This window comes from Mobula hypostoma, chromosome 19 (genome assembly GCF_963921235.1).
Source record: "Mobula hypostoma chromosome 19, sMobHyp1.1, whole genome shotgun sequence".
NCBI classification, from domain to species: Eukaryota; Metazoa; Chordata; class Chondrichthyes; order Myliobatiformes; family Myliobatidae; genus Mobula; species Mobula hypostoma.
Window position 1 is genome coordinate 38,777,570 of NC_086115.1, and position 17,038 is coordinate 38,794,607.

At 36.3% G+C, this 17,038-nt stretch overlaps 1 protein-coding gene across 2 annotated transcripts in view; it reads right to left on the reverse strand.

The window, feature by feature from the left end:
- The window catches only part of btaf1 (BTAF1 RNA polymerase II, B-TFIID transcription factor-associated), an 88,384-nt gene that overhangs the window by 26,825 nt on the left and 44,521 nt on the right, over positions 1-17,038 (reverse strand). For both annotated transcript variants that reach the window (XM_063071732.1, XM_063071731.1), the window contains exons 12-24: positions 16,863-17,003; positions 11,524-11,648; positions 9,847-9,967; positions 9,629-9,733; positions 8,680-8,829; positions 5,664-5,806; positions 4,254-4,428; positions 3,541-3,744; positions 2,468-2,894; positions 1,837-2,027; positions 1,189-1,342; positions 989-1,098; positions 440-641 (exon numbers count right to left, since the gene is read on the reverse strand). In XM_063071732.1, coding sequence (XP_062927802.1) covers positions 440-641; positions 989-1,098; positions 1,189-1,342; positions 1,837-2,027; positions 2,468-2,894; positions 3,541-3,744; positions 4,254-4,428; positions 5,664-5,806; positions 8,680-8,829; positions 9,629-9,733; positions 9,847-9,967; positions 11,524-11,648; positions 16,863-17,003 — 2,248 coding nt within the window. The remainder of the gene's footprint in view (positions 1-439; positions 642-988; positions 1,099-1,188; positions 1,343-1,836; positions 2,028-2,467; positions 2,895-3,540; positions 3,745-4,253; positions 4,429-5,663; positions 5,807-8,679; positions 8,830-9,628; positions 9,734-9,846; positions 9,968-11,523; positions 11,649-16,862; positions 17,004-17,038) is intronic.

A 17,038-nucleotide genomic window follows, 5' to 3' on the forward strand; every position in this document is an offset into this window, starting at 1 on the left:
GAAATGGGGAATGGAGAAGGAAGGCAATGGGAAGCACTGAAAAATATGAACACTAACAATGTAATTCAAAACTTTCACTGTGGTTTTCCATGGTAACATGCAAACTTACAAAGTATTTTCCTTAGGGCCAAACGTATTCTATAATTAGTTAATAGTACAAAAAGTAAAAGATGGATTCAATTAGTTTTATTTAATTGGATGTTTAATTGTTTCTGAATCACTATGCAGGCCTATTACTCTTGGGACATCTTAATGACTGGTGACCTTACTTCCATATCATTCAAGTGGACCAACACACAAGTAACCACATCTGCCGCTATGAAAGCCTCAGTTATCGTGAAAATGCAAGTCAATAAAACTTTTGAAAATCATGTGTATGTAGAAGGTGCAGAAGACACATAAATAGAGTACAAGATTTGGATTTGTATATTAAGGATACAGGCTAGAGCTTCAATTGCTCCCTCTTGCTTTGTATTATCATCAATGGCTCCTAACCAAGGAAGAACTTTCTCCAGGAATATACTCATCGTTTCCATTGTAGCTATTTTGCTCATTACACCCACACATCTTGCAGCCATATGTCTCACTGCAGTGTATGGGTGTCGCAAACAAGTGCAAAGGTGTGGAAGATGTTGCAATAACTGAAAAAGAAAGAATTAAATTGCTTTTCATTATTTTACATTAAAGTTAAGAATTTAAAAACACATTTTATTAGTAAAGCCATCAAAAATCACAGATAGGATCATAAAGATCATAAATTAGCAATAGGAACTTAACTTCAAAATTGACAAATGTAGGGCAAATTACATTGATCTAGGCAACTTCAAGCAAATGTGCTATGTAAACTATTTCATCAATGTACACATCTTTAATTAACTTTGCCAGCAATTAAACATGAATTCTAAATGTACAAGGTTGAGTATTTTGAGAATTTTTGATAAAAGTTAGTTGTACATGCATTTTGTTTTAGATTTCATGTTTAACAAACCTGGGCATGGATGTCAGAGCCCATTGCTGCTGCTGTGATTTCCAGCACCTGTAATGAGTTAACTAATTCCTGGGCAGCGACATCTCCCTTTTCAAGTACCACATTTCCATCTGTAAAAAAGCATAAATAAGCCATTTTCTCTCTATATCATATAGTATATACAACAGAATTACATAATGATATAGGGAAAATTTACATACTGAAATTATGAACATCTACATGAGTTTTTAGGAGTCCAACCATAGAGTCCCAGAGGTAAGGCAGAGTTGTAGCCATTTCTGCACCAAAGTGCTTTCCAATCGTGGTAAGTGCATATTCAGCTCCTCTTCTCTGAATTAGGTTTGACTTCTGGGTCTGCAACAGATATGAGGGTTGTTCCTTAAATATTGAAAACAAATCCCAAATATTTTGGGTTCTCTAAAGTTGACATAATATTCTGAAATGATAGTGCAAGAGAAACAGCAACTCATAACGTGCTGCTCCTCTCTAGTTCAGACAATGACCTATTATTATTATTGATTAGTTTAATGAATAGATTAATCCAGAATCTTTAGGTACTCAATGGAAAACCACATTTAGGAGCTAAATTTTCATCTATTCAATGTCAATGGAAAAAAGTCTAGACCAGTGATCCATTAAAGGAAATGACTATCAATGACGTACATCTCTTAGATTTAATGATGAAAGAACACAGACACATCAATAATTCAATTTCTATCAATTAACACAAATCAGAGTATATGGAAAAGAATATCCAATTATTTGGCCTGCTAGCATGTAATCAGCCAAGAAATATACACTTGACTAGTTTAAACTGTATTACATTACATCTGTAATTAGTCATTTACCTCATCATGTTCACTCAAACTAATCCCCACACTCCCTTGAGGAATGTCTGCAGATGAGCCTTTGAGAGCTTTGGGTGTTGGCCCTCGTCTACTGGTTAGAGCAAAGGCAGCTTGTTGATGCCTGTAGAGTGTGATAATTCCCTTGGTCTTATTTACTGCATGATGCATTCCATCTTTTTCAGAATTTGGTCCTAAGATGAAAAGACACGATTGTTGTGTTAGTATATTTTTTAATTAGATTCTAAACATTGAACTCCTAAATCTTAAAAATTATCAGTATATACTATTCAGTTCCTTACACCAGTACAATTGATATTTAAGTATTCATTTTAAAAATTTTATATTATTAACCATGTATATATTTAGACAAACATATTTATCAAGAGCAAATTCTTATTAGAATGACGAAATCATGCGGACACAATATCATGATGCATGAAGACTGACACAATATTTAATGCACAAAATTGTACAAAGCTGTGGGGTACACTTGATCACCCACTTACACAAGGAGAGCTTGGACAACTAGTGAAAATATAGAAGTTGCTAAATGTTAACATTTAACTAATTCAATTTGAAATGAATATCTCTACACATTGACACGACGTGCCCCTTCCTCATATATTATTACCTTTAGAGTTATCCACACTGTTAGATGTGGGTACTGGAGAGGTTGCTGAAGGAGTTACTGTACAATCCACACAAACAGAGTTGCAAAGATTTTTCACAATTTTGGGATTGGGACAAGGGCATCTTGCTGTACATTGTTGGAGCAATTTAGCAATGCAAGAAGCTGCATAATTCTGAACAAGTATATTCTCCTCCTTTTTCACTCCTTCCATTAATGGTTTAATGATAGGATTCAGTTTTTCTGGAAGTTGCTGTAAGTTAATAACTGCACAAGCAGAAAATATATGAACCCTCAGATGAAGAGTTTGCCATTCTTGATTTGTTTCTGCAACAGTCATCTGTACCTGCTGGCGCTTGCTATCCAATTGTTGGATAACATTGGGCTTCAAACGATGGGATGATGTCACTTCATTGAATGTTGTAGTGATCTTCAATTAAAAAGAATCAAGAGCATTAATTTATATTTTACACTAAAGAGAACGAGCATTAACTTTATACAAAAACTGTTAAAATTCTTAACTTTACTTTAGTGATCTGGCATTTACAATACTTCCTTTTGAATATTCTTAATGCACTGTAAGTCAGGCTTGGCCAAAAAAAATTATTAAATATCTTTGAATTTCAAAGTGTCATTGTATATTTTTCCCTCTGCTTCTATCTACTTACTCAGGCAGTTTTATATAGGGAGGTTTTTAGTTAAGCAAATGTGGTTTTCCTGTGCACTTTTAATGTATGAGCCTCCAACCTGACTACTAAAATTTGCATCTTTCCTTTAATTTACAAAATGCGGAGTTCCATTTTAGATAAAATTTATACAATTGCTCACAAATTTTGATACATGGAAAAAAAAGCATGACAATATGCAGATGACAAATATCTTAAATATTCTAAAACAATATTTAATTTTAAATGCTACATTTTTATAAAACAAAAACATTAGTATCATACTCAGAATTTATTTAGATTAAACTTACAAGCATGATGGAGAGGGAAAACTGCATTCTTTGACAATTATATCTTTCAGTCTAGTTCGCACAACTTCTCATTGCTGCTTCTCTGTTTAAACAAACTTACCAGTTCATTTGCTTGATCTATGGTAAAGACACTGTTGTTCACACTGCTCCTGACATCACAGTTGGCTTCAACTAACGATGCAATCAGTTGTTTACATTCATTCTGCATTCGTGTAAATGGAATAGCTATCTCATCGTAATAAAGATGTTCAGACAATATAGCCATCAATCGTGGCTGTACAGCATTAGATACAACCACACAGTCCTAGAATTAAATCAAACCTAGATTCAGTCATTGTCATAAAGTTAAAATTGCTCACAAAATGTACAATATGCAAAATGCTTCAGCTTAAATACTGAATAAATGAGCTGGACAGTTTAAATATTACATTAACTATCAAGTATCCAGGTTCCTCAGAAAGATAAAAAGACATGTTCTAAATGAAACATGATTCTAACAAATTCTGGATTTTTTTTGTGAATGTATAACATTTTCTGAACTTTAGTAAACAGACACAATATAAAACACTTGATACACAAATGAGCATAGTTAGTTAAAATCCAAGAGTGAGAGTAAACAAAATTTCAAAATTATTAAATGAAAATGCTGTCAGAATTATTCTGTGTGGTAAAAATACAGTGAAACTGAGACAAGTTAATACACATCATTCAAGATGTATGCTTAAAATTCAGCATCTTTTTAAAATTGGTCAAGCAACAAATGAAGAAATCACAACAATTTAAAATCATTAATAGTTCTAATAAACTCTATACCTTTTTGAGGTTAGCCCATTCAGAAATGACTAATGCAACAGCAATTCTCTGCAGTGCAGACTTGGAGTTCAAATGGAACAACAAGAGTTGAGCAAGAGACTCAGCAGGTTTCACTTCTTGATTGATGGAATTGACACTTGGCTCACACATGGAACAGCAGAGTGCTCCTAGCAACCTTTGAACAAGAAGGTATAAAGTTTACTATCTCAATTAGATGTAGAACAACTGTAAAACAGTACAATTTGGGTTAAATTATCACACGTTCAAAGAAACTCATACTTTGAACACACTTCAGCTATGACTAAAGTAATCATTATATTGTTAACTTAGTGAAGTTAACCTGTTATCCAGAAGTATCAACACAAAACCTAAAGAATAAGAGTGTAATTCCTCAGAGTCAAGGGTGCTTTATTGCGACAAGAGCTTCAGTGTTCAGAAGCTGTCTGTGAAGGCCAGTATTAGGGAAGCCTTTGGGGAGAGGAGCAGCTGGTCAGCGCTGAGATGCAAGACTTAGGGTTGCATTCTGCCAGCCACTGTCAGACACTTGCAACATTTGCTACAAGTTGACAGAGCATCAGGACTTAGCGGGATACCTGTACAGATTGTTCTTATTTTAGGAAAAGATGAGTATTATGCAAATTTGCTAAACCTTTGCAGAGATAAACAGATTAGCACAACTATGAAGTTAGTATTACATCCAAAGCAAGATCCTCAATTTCTTCCTCAATATGGCCGAGTGGTGCCATAACAACCTCTTACTCAATGTCAGCAAGACCAAGTAGCTGATTATTGACTTCAGGAGGAGGAAACCAGAGGTCCATAAGCCAGTCCTCAGAGGATCAGAGGTGGAGAGGTTCAGCAACTTTAAATTCCTCTGTGTTATCATTTTGGAGGACCAGTTCTGGGCCCAGCACACAAGTGCAAATTACAAGGAAAGCATGGAAGCGCTTCTACTTCATTAGAAGTTTGTGAAGATTTGGCATGGTGTACTGGAGAGCATATTGACCAGATGGGTCACAACCTGGTAAGGAAATACCAAAGGTCTTGAATGGAAAATCCTGCAGAAAGTAGTGAATACAGCCCAGTCCATCATGGGTAAAACACTCCCCACTATTGAACATATTTACACAAAAAATTGTCACAGGAAAGAAGCAACCACCATTAGGGACTCTCACCATCAGGTTCATGACCTATCATTACCCCTCAACCATCAGGCACTTAACCAAAGGGGATATCTTCACTTCACTCAACTTCACTTGCCCCATCATTGAAATGTTCCAACAACCTCTGAACTCATTTTCATGGACTCTTCATCTCATATTCTTGATTTTATCGTGTGTATGTGAACATATAAAATGGAAGCAATTTTGTGAACCTCAGTACAAATTATTTTAAAATGAGTTATCGTACCTGGCTGCCTTTAGGCGTGTTCGCGTTACTACATAATCTCTGGTAGCTTGATCCTCATTAATGGTGTCCAAACCAGCAACATATTCTTGCCTCACTTCTTTTGTTGGAGCTTGCCCTTGTCGGTGCTTAGTACAAGATTTTTCCTAAATCAAAATAGGAATGGTTACATACAGCTGGTCTGGATGAGTTGTATCATACATATTTCAAATTTGATAATTATAACTATATTCCTACCAAAGAAATGGATGAATTATTGATCAATTCGTAGGCACCTTCCTGTTCAATAATGCATTAATTTCAGTTCAAACCTGTTCAATCTACTCATACCTGGACTGTAAGGAAATGGGACTATAAGTAAACCATAAGGTACTGGACTAGAATTAGGCCATTCAAGTCTGCTCCAGCATTTCATCATGGCTAATCCATTTCTCTCTCAATCCCATTCTCCTGCCTTCTCACTATAACCTTTCAAGCCCTGACGTATCAAGAATCAATCAAACTCAGTCTTAAATACACTCAATGACCTGGCCTCCACATCCAACTGTGGAAATGAATTCCAGAGATACACCGCCCCTGGTTGAAGAAATTCCTCCTCATCGCCATTCTAAATGGATGTACCTCTATTCTGAGGTAATGTCCTCTGGTCCTAGATTCCCCCCCTATAGGAAACATTCCCTCCACATCCACTCCATCCAGGTCTTTCAACATTTGATAGGTTTCAATGAGATCCCCTTCATTCATTTTTATTGGTTGCTCAAGTGAAAAATTATTTTCTCACGACACAAGTTTAAAACATCATTACAAAATGTTCTTTTAATATCATAGCTTCCCATCCAACTTCATGCGAAAACGCCTTCCTCACTCCCTGCATCTCCATCCTCCAATTCTAGTTGTTCTTCACCATTCGGTGATTTTTCTTCTTTGGAGTCATACCCATGAGGCTCAGTCTGTTGTAATCACTGGGTTGTGTATGTGCGTGACCTAGACATTCTGGTTAAGTGTATCAAGGGTTTTATCACTGCCACCATTGACTTGACAATAGTTTTAGAGCATAAGATATAGGAGCAGAAGCAGGCCATTCTGCCCATTAAGTCTTTTCTGCCATTCAATCATGGGCTGATCCAATTCTTCCAGTCATCCCCACTCCCCTGCCTTTTTCCATACCCCTTGATGCCCTGGCTAATCAATAACCTATCTATCTCTGCCTTAAATGCACCCAATGACTTGGCCTCCACAGATACTCGTGGCAACAAATTCCACAGATTTACCACACTCTGATTAAAGTAATTTCTCCGCAGCTCTGTTCTAAACAGACGTCCTTCAATTCTGAAGTCATGCCCTCTTGTTCTAGACTCCCCTAACATGGGAAATAACTTTGCCATATCTAATCTGTTCAGGCCTTTTAACATTCGGAATGCTTCCAAGAGAACACCCCTCATTCTCCTAAACTCCAGGGAATACACCCCAAGAGCTGCCAGACGTTCCGCATACAGTAACCCTTTCATTCCTGGAATCATTCTTGTGGATCTACTCTGAACCCTCTTCAATGTCAGTGTATCCTTTCTAAACTAAGGAGCCCAAAACTGCACACAATACTCCAGGTGTGGTCTTTCAAGTGCCTTACAGAGCCTCAACATCCCATAGACTCATAAGCAGCCTCCAAGTGCGGCACCTTGTCAAAGGCCTTCTGAAAACCCAAATACACCACATCTACTGCATCTCCTTTGTCTACCCTGTAGTAGATTAGTCAGGCAGGATTTTCCTTTCAGGAAACTATGCTGGCTTTGGCCTATCTTGTCACTTGCCTCCAGGTACTCCGTAATCTCATCCCTAACAATCAATTCTAACAACTTCCCCAACCACTGATGTCAGGCTAACAGGTCTATAGTTTTCTTTCTGCTGCCTCCCACCCTTCTTAAATAGTGGAATAACATTTGCAATTTTCCAGACATCCAGTGCAATGCCAGAATCTATCGATTCTTGAAAGATCATTGTTAATGCCGCCGCAATCTCTCCAGCTACTTCCTTCAGAACCCAAGGGTGCATTCCATCAGGTCCAGGAGATTTATCCACCCTCAGAGAATTAAGCTTCCTGAGCACCTTCTCAGTTGTAACTTTCACTGGACATACTTCACTTCCCTGACATTCCTGAATATCCAGTATACTGCAGATGTCTTCCACTGTGAAGACTGACGCAAAATACGCATTCAGTCCTCTGCCATCTGTGTCTCTCATTACAATATCTTCAGCGTCATTTTCTATTGGTCCTATATCTACCCTCAACTCTCTTTTACCCTTTATATACTTAAAAAAGCTTTTAGTATCTTCTTTGATATTAGTCGCCAGCTTCCTTTCATAATTCCTCTTTTCCTTCCTAATTACTTTCTTAGTTTCCTTCTGCAAATTTTTAAAAGCTTTCCAATCCTCTATCATCCCACTAGCTTTGGCTTCCTTGTATGCCCTCTTTTGCTTTTACTTTGGCTCTAACTTCACTTGTCAGCCACGGTAGTGTCCTTCTCCCATTTGAAAATTTCTTGTTTGGAATATATGTCTTGCACTTCCCTCATTTCTCACAGAAACTCCAGCCATTGCTGCTCTGCTGTCCTTCCTGCTAGTGTCCCTTTCCAGTCAACTTTGGCCAGTTCCCCTCTCACGTCATTGTAATTTCCTTCATTCCACTGAAATATTGACACATTGGAATTTAGTTTCTCCTTCTCAAATTTTGCAGATACAGCTTTGGCGGTATCTCTTATGTGCATAACTCTGAACTGGATGTGAGGGATAATGCAAGGATCGATGCTGACGAGCTTTGTGGCGGGTTGTTGGAAATGGTTTTGTGTAGTAGGGAACGGCTGACAGAGAATCTTCATCTGCTGATATTTTAGGATAAGACTCATGATGTTACATGCTTCAGGGAAGGGATGAATGACATGAAGCTCAGTTTCCTAATGTACACACGCGCAGTGCACTCTTAAAGTATGGGAAATCAACGTCATCTAATACCAAGAAAAATTACCTTTGATTTGGCTTTAACCTCTAGCAGCATATTTGAATCAATTGGCAAATGAGAAGGCTGCATCATTAAACATAACCAAGCTCCCATCCAAGGACAAGCAGCAGCAACCACATATTGAAGAGGGGCTTTATTCAACAATTCCAACCACACCTAAATACAAGAGGAAAATAATGCTTTATTGATGCATTAAATATATGGAGATTAATTTACATTGTCATAATTTTATTTCTAATCATACACTGAAGAGGGTACACAGAATTTAAAAGGATTTGTGAGGGCAGGAGAACTTTAAGCTAAGTGTAAAGGCAGAACAGGCTTGCTTCCTCTAGAATACAGAAGGCTGAAGAAAGACCTAAATGAAATTTTAAAAAAATTGTCAGGGCTTGGTTAAGTAAGAAGTATTGCATTTCCAACAGCTTGAAGATAAAAAAAAAGCAAAGGACATTGATTAAAGTAATTGGTAGGAGGACTGAAGGAGATGTTAAAATCCATTACACCTGCACTATGAAGACAAATGGAACACTGTGTAAATGGATGGGGCAGACAGTACCCTATACCACATTTATACAGTTCTTGCATGTTTTTGCAATAGCAAACTAATATTAAACTGACACAAGCATAAACAAAACTAATAAATAGCATTTCAATGCACTCCCTGAACTATTTGCTGCTCCTGGGGAGTTTACTCCGCACATGGAATCCCTAGATTTAAACAAAAATACTACTGGAAATAAACTGCTGTTAAAACTTTGTAACACCTCAAATATTTTACCTAATCAAGCACACTCTAAATGGCTAATTGATTCTACAATTAGCAAAGAATGAAATGAAATAACTAAATCAAATGCAAAAGATTCAATAACAGAATCATTTAAAACAATTAATCTATTTAAATACTATTTATTAAATTTTCTGCATTATGATATCATTAAATACAAGGAAAAGTTACCTTTTGAATAAGTTCCAAAATTTCTTGATTACTTTCCAAGATACAAGATTGATATATATGTCTTAACATATCTTGTAGAATTGGCGTTAACCACATTACACAGGACTGAAAAGAAAATAATTACATTGCAAATATACTGTGTAAAAATATCCACACTCTGAAAGTATTTGTAAAATCAATGCAAACAGATAAGCAGTTGCACAGTACATCATACATACTTGGTCTTGTGTAGACAGAAGAGTGAATAAAGTTTCCAAAGCTGCTTTCCGAACAGAAGAAATAGTATGGCGTAAAAACGGCCAAACACGAGGCACCAAAACTGTAAGCGACTGCTGGATACTGTTAATAAAAATGTGTAGTGTTATACAAGAGTAAAGAAAAAATGTACTTAAACAGATACAATATTGAGCTTGTAATGGGAGTACATATAATGTAATAATTAACCTGTTATGGCACAAAACAGTTTGTTTAGCCAATCCAGTGCATGCTTTTTTTGTGGTCCATACCTCTATTTTAGAATGGCTCAACTGTATGATCTCAACATGCTCTTCTACCTCCATGGATTTATGAATACATGTGCCTAGACATCCTACAGAACCTCATCATCTAGTCTTATTAAAGAACTGTGAATGCTTGCTGCAGAATTTGTATTTTTAAATTATAAAAGATATCCCTAAAAGCTACAGTACTGTGTGAAAATTTTAGGCATATACATACACACACATATACATACACACACACATATATATATATACACACATACATATACATATATAGGGTGCCTAAGACTTTTGCACAGTGCTGTATGTCAACGTGGAGCGGAGGTTGAGTCTGACTGGAGCAAAGGATGTTGGGAATGACAAGTATGGAGCACCGTAGGAAGGGTGGGACAGGTGGCAGAGAAGGAGTGGCAAGGGTGGGGGGGGGGGCAGGCAGGTAGTACGGGTGCAGACACACCCAGCCCTGAGACACCATGCAAGGCCATTTGAATCCAAACAATTTGTTTATTGATCATTACAGAAAGCACCAGAGAGACATTCTCCTCCTTCCCCCTCCCCCTTCCCCCCCCCCCCCAGCTCTACCCATAACAGAGACCCATATCAGAATCAGGTTAATCATCACTCACATGTCATGAAATGTTTTTTTTGCAGTAGCAGTACAGTCCAATACATAAAATTAGTACAGTACTATGCAAAGGAAAGGTACCCTAGCACTTTTGCACAGTACTGTATAAATATGAAATGTTTGATATTCCATTATTCTACAGTGTCCTGGAGAGACTAAAGTTCATATTTATGATTTCGCCCATGACAATTCTCGAACTTGGACTCCCGAAGATTTTTGTCATAAAAAAGGCTATTCCAAAATTATTAAATACATTAACTGTATCCTTCAGTGATACTTGCATGATTAAGATAGCTCTAATTACTCTTCAGAATCCTCTCACAACAAAATAGTTTTATTCCTATCATATTATTTTAGTCTCTTCTTCACAGTCAGAGGGTTTATTTAATCGATGAAGTCATCAGGATATGAAATGTCTGATCAAAAATTCCTTTTAAATGCAGAAGTTATAATAGCTCTTAAGCAGAAAGTAAATAATCATAGGGAAAAAAAAGATACCAAATCAATGTTGTAAAAGCAAAATAGAATTAGATTAAGCTTAAAATTTGAGAATGCACACTGGGCTGAAATGTCTGATTTTAAAAATAACATGCTGTAATTTTTTTTGTCAAAGTCAGAATATTGTAAACATGAACAATAAATGGTAAACAAGAAATAAATCAAAACTAAAAGAATCAAATTTTAAACAGCACATCTAACCCAAAAGTCCCTTTTCACAAGATACTTCAACATTATTCTACTAAAGCCATTAAGATCTCTTAAACAGTCACCTATACTGTTGAATTTGACGATATGTCAATAGTGAAGCAAGTAGAGTCATAATGCTATTAGTAGAAGCTGTAAGATCATCCAAGTCTAGAAGAGCATCCCATAAAGTATTGACAATAAATGGCACCTAGAAAAATGAGAACAAAAAAGTGAGCAAAGGAAATGGCAAATCATGATCCAATGTTAGCAGGAGTTGGTGAGGAAATCATAAAACAAATATACGCATCAGGAAAGTTAACAGAATCACACATACTCTGTGAATAGCTGGGCGGCATGCACCTTGCATTGCCAAACTCAGAAGGCACCTGGAGGTGTTGTGGTGATAATGTATTGCTCAAAGTAATATTAGAAGCGACTAAATTGCATGGTAGAAGGTGCAGCTAAAGAAAAAGCTTCAGGTTAAATCTTTTGATGTTCATGTATGCACATATACTGACAAGAGACACTAAGATAAAGAAAGCCCACTCTGATTAAAATGTGTTTAATTAGATAGGCAGCCTACTGTATATTAGCACTAATTAGAGATATGAGGCCCTTGTCTCATTAAAGTATCTTTAAGAGGAAAAAGAAAGCTTATGATCAATCTTCTGCAACACATTTTTTTCTGAATATGATCAAATAGTGTATTTCTTAGTAGGCAAAAATTCTCGCTGAGAAATAAGCTGTTAAATTAAACGGAACTGCTCTCAAGTACTGTACTTGCTGAAATTAAAAATATCCATGAAAGATACCAAAAGTTAAAATGTCTCAGTTTGTGAAAAATTGGTAAACTTGCAGAAAGGAGGTATTATATAAAAAGGATGTACAAATCCAAAAGGAAAAATAAAACCACAAATTCAGCTTTAAAGCCTGCAGGTACTCAGATAGCAAAAATTGTTCAACTCTGCAAGTTGGGAAAAGAGGACGGGATGCTAAATGGCAAGGGCCTCTGTCAAAGAATACATCAATTAATAGACTTTAACTCAGCCAATTCTTTTTAAAACTTGCTTTATTCTGCTAACAATTTATTGTGTAATTCACAGCCTTCATATGAAGATACATAATGATGCTTATGTAGAGTAGATGAATCTTAATTCAAAAATACCATTCTGTCTCCAAGTTGTTAGTTTACAGGTTTATGCGCCATTCTAGACAGCCTGAGGTCTAAACACTGGATAGGCTAACAGATACTTATGACTGATGAAAATGAAAAGTAGTTTTCTCTTCCAAACATGTTACTATTTAGCAAGTACTATTCAAAGAAGGTTGCATGGTTTACTAATTATGTATCCATGTAAATATAGTTCTTTACAACCACAACAATCCAAAACACATTTTGTTGTATAGAAAGTAGCAATGAATGAAATGGCTTGAGTCATGTGCCACTTGACAAAGTAAAAGATGTCACATAGGGTGTAATACGCCAGATCTACAACATCGTACTTGTGGTTTTAACTGGTACTTGGAGGATGAAATTTCACAAATCTTGTCAGGCATCGTGTGGTGGGTTCATGGAAATATTTGTCCACATCTCTGGAATTCAGGATTTTAAAAATTTCAAAATCTATAGTTATTATGAATTATTGCAGCTCATAATTCAGCCATTCCTTGCAAACAAGTCTTACAGCATTATATAACAAATTGAGACAAAAGATGGTGATGGCTGAGGGGAAGGGGTAATCAAGGCAGTAATGCAGATGATATTCAGTTCCATTTTATAGTCCAGCATCTATTCTTACTTAGTTTTTCCTCAGTTAGGTAAACTAGGGCCACTCAGTATTTAGTCTTTCAAGCTCCATAAAACATTTCTAACTTTCAATGAAATTTCATTCTGCTAAACTCTACAGAATACAGTCCAGGTCTCCTCAATCTCTTTTTATATGGCAAATCCTTGGCCCTCTAAATGTTCCATTATGCTCCCTACATCGAAGTACATTCTTTCTGGGGTAAGGAGACCAGAACAATGGCTTAGGGACTTCTGCAATTGCAAAAATAAAAATAAAAAGTTTTTGCAACACACACAAAATGCTGGAGGAACTCAGCAGGCCAGGCAGCATCTACAGAAAAGAGTATAGTCAACGCTTTGGGCTGAAACCCTTTGGCAGGATTGGACAAAAAAAATTCTTATTTCTGTAGTCAAACTCTCTAACAGTAAAGGCCAATTCCATTTTCACTCCTGAAGGTTTATTGTACCTGCATGTTGGCCTTCACTGACATCAGATCAAGCACACCTAAAAGTACATACCTTTAAACATTAAAATGACCCACTCTCATCATTTCACCAATGTTTTTATTATTTGAAGCAAAATGAATGACATTTTTCTACACTATACGCCATCATCCATGTTCTTGCCCAGTCACACAGCTTGTGAATATCTACTTCAAGCCTTATACCTCACTTCATATTCATAATCCTACTTAGTTTAGTTGCGTCACCAAACTTGGAAGCAAGATATTTAGTCTCCTTAGCAAAATCATTGAAAACAATTATGAACAGCCGGACACAAGCATCAATACCTTTGGTACCACACTAATCAAAGTCTGCCACCCAAGGAGGATCCATTTACCCTACGAATTGATTTCTTCCAATAATCAATTCTCAGTCCATGTCTATTCATTATTCTCAATTTCCATGTGATGCAACCTTGTTAATCAACCTCCTGTATGGTATCTTTTTGAAAGCCTTCTGGAAACCAGAATACACGATGTCCACTTGCATTACCTTATTTATTCTACTGTTCTTTAAGAATCTGACCAGACTAGTTAACGTGATTTTCCCTTCATAAATGCATGTTGACACTGCAATTCTGTTATTCTTTTCAAGTTCCTATTAAATCCTTTGTGTTCTACACCATTTTTATGACCACTGACGTTAAGCTAACAGGTTGGCACTTTGCTGTTTTTTGCTCTCCCTCCTTTATTATATAGTGGGGTCACGTTTTCAATTTTCAATCTACAGGGAAAATTTCAGTACGTACAGAAACTTGGATTATAACAAGAGTGCCCGCTATGTCTAAAGCCACTTCTTTGAGAACATTGCAAAGTAGATTTCAATGCCTTTAAGAATGATCAGCTTTCAAGATCATCAGCTTCTCTAGACTATTTTAACAGATAGTAGATGCTACTTAGTTTCTTCAGTGCCTCATTCCTAATCATATTCAATTCCCTAATACATCTGGCAGGAAGCAGGATGTAGAATTAATGTTTAATTCCTCTATTTCTTTCTTCTCCATTATAAATTCACCTGTCTCTAATGTGCCCACATTTCCCCTCCTTAGCTTTTTCCTTTTTAACGAATCTATAAAAAAAAAGACTTGAACAAATTGTCTTGCCTTTATCAATTTTATAATTCTCCCTACGAGTTCTCAGATGCTCCCCACCCTCAGGGTCACTGCTATTTCTTGGCAACCTTGTAAACCTTCTCTTTTGATTTAATATTATCTTTAATTTCTCTGGTCAGCCTCTTTCCCTTCTGGGCTTTCATGCATTAATTTATTTTTGCTATTTGTGCATTGTTTCTTTAAATCTTCACCATTGCTTGCCTGTGCATTCTTCCAATCAACTATTCCCAACTCTCCACTCAAACCTTCAGTTTTCTTTGTTTGGAATTGAGACCCTAGCTCTACATTGGATTTGAAAGTTATATAGATCAATTTAAAAACTTAATCATATTATGGTTACTCATTCCAAAGGTCCCATTGGCAATCAACTACTTTTCATTGCACAAAATGGGACCAAGAATAACCTTTTTCCTTGTTGGAAACTGCCTTGAATTAATTTCACAAAATCACCTTCTACTTTAATAAAGCAAATTTGATTTGTCCAGTGTATATCTAGGCATAATTACAGTATTATTCCATTAAATAGATCTCTGATTTCCATTCTTCTGACTCACCCAACATTACTTCCATTATTTGGTGGCCTATAAATAACTCCCAACATGTTTTCTGCTAGTTGCTCCTCCTCATCGCAACCAAACTAATTCTATGAACTGACATGTCAAGGTAATTTGTTACTACTGTATGAATTGCCTCCCATATATTGGTGATGCACCGCTAAATTCTGTCTGTCCTTTCCAAATTTCAATTACCCTGGAATATTCTGTTCTCATTCACACACCCTGCGACTATGTTTTCATAGTTGCAATGAGATCATCTCTGTTCAATTCAGTTTGAGTAATTAATTTAACATTCAACTACAAGGCCCTAAAATTTTAATTTTTTTTAAACATTTCTCTGTAGTTCACCACTTATTGTTGCTCAGCTATGTTTATGCTGCCCATTTATAGCAGTTAGTATTTTTCTAATTTCTCTTCTTGCTTTGCCTCTCATCTTCCTGAAAAAAATGAAACTATTTTTGAGGAAAATTTGATTGGAAGTATACAAAATGATGAGGGGTTCTGGGTAAAATGAATTGACAGGCTGATCCCTTTAGTGAAGGGCCAAAGACTAGAGGTTACAGGTGTGAAGTAAGTGGCACCAGAATTAAGAATGACAAGAGGAAATTCACCTGAGTGAGGGGTTGGAATCTAGAAAGTAACTTGTGAACATGTGGTAGAGGTTTGCTCCATTGTGGAATTTGAGAGAAATGGCTAAATATACAGTGAAGAAAAAAATTACAAAGCCATTTTGGAAGAGTTGGTAGATAGAACCAGAGAGAGTTGCTCTATAGCTGACACACACTCGTTAGGTTGAATGGCTTCCTATATAGTAAATATTCAATGATTTGCAATAAACCATGGCTTTTTGCAAGATAAAATTTCAACAGCTACTAGTTACAAGTAAGTTAAGTACCACCACAGCAGGAAGGTCGAATTACAAGATAATGTTAACAGAAGCAGTTTTCATAACAAGAACATAAAGTAAAAGGCACATGACTAAAATAGGACAAATGAAAGTAAGTTTCTGAAGAAAAGTTATTATATTGACAGATACACTTATTTGATAGATCTAGTCTCTTTATGGGTAGATTCAACCACCCACATCACTTCATGATGGGTAAGCAGCACAGCACATTAATTGCAGGATATCTTTCTGAAGTAATAGGCAATGAAGAACACAGAAACTTGACTGAGTTAAATCAATTGGAATAATGTTGACTTTTCAAAGACAACTATATTTTAAAGCACCCGTGGTTACTTTCCCCCCCCCTTTAGATCCTCACAATCAAAGCTTGCATGTAATGAAAGAAGATTAAAAATGCACCAGGTTGGCAGTTCCTCTAGATGTCATAACCTAAACTAGATCTGAACATTTTTAAGAAGTTATTTTACTTCATTTTGCTTTAAAAAAAACTAGTAAATGAGATCCTTAGCTGTTCCTATCTTAATATTCACTTCACACTTGAAAGATTTGGAACTAACCTCAGATGCCTGAAGTTGTACAAGATTTTCCACAACTGGTACAAGTGCAGCTGCTGCTACGGCACGAACATCATCATCCAGGTCCTGCAGGCCATCAATTATAGTGGGAAGTACTTTTGGTAGCAATGTATCAATCAAGTCCTAGAGCAAATTACAAATAATTTTATTACTGCACG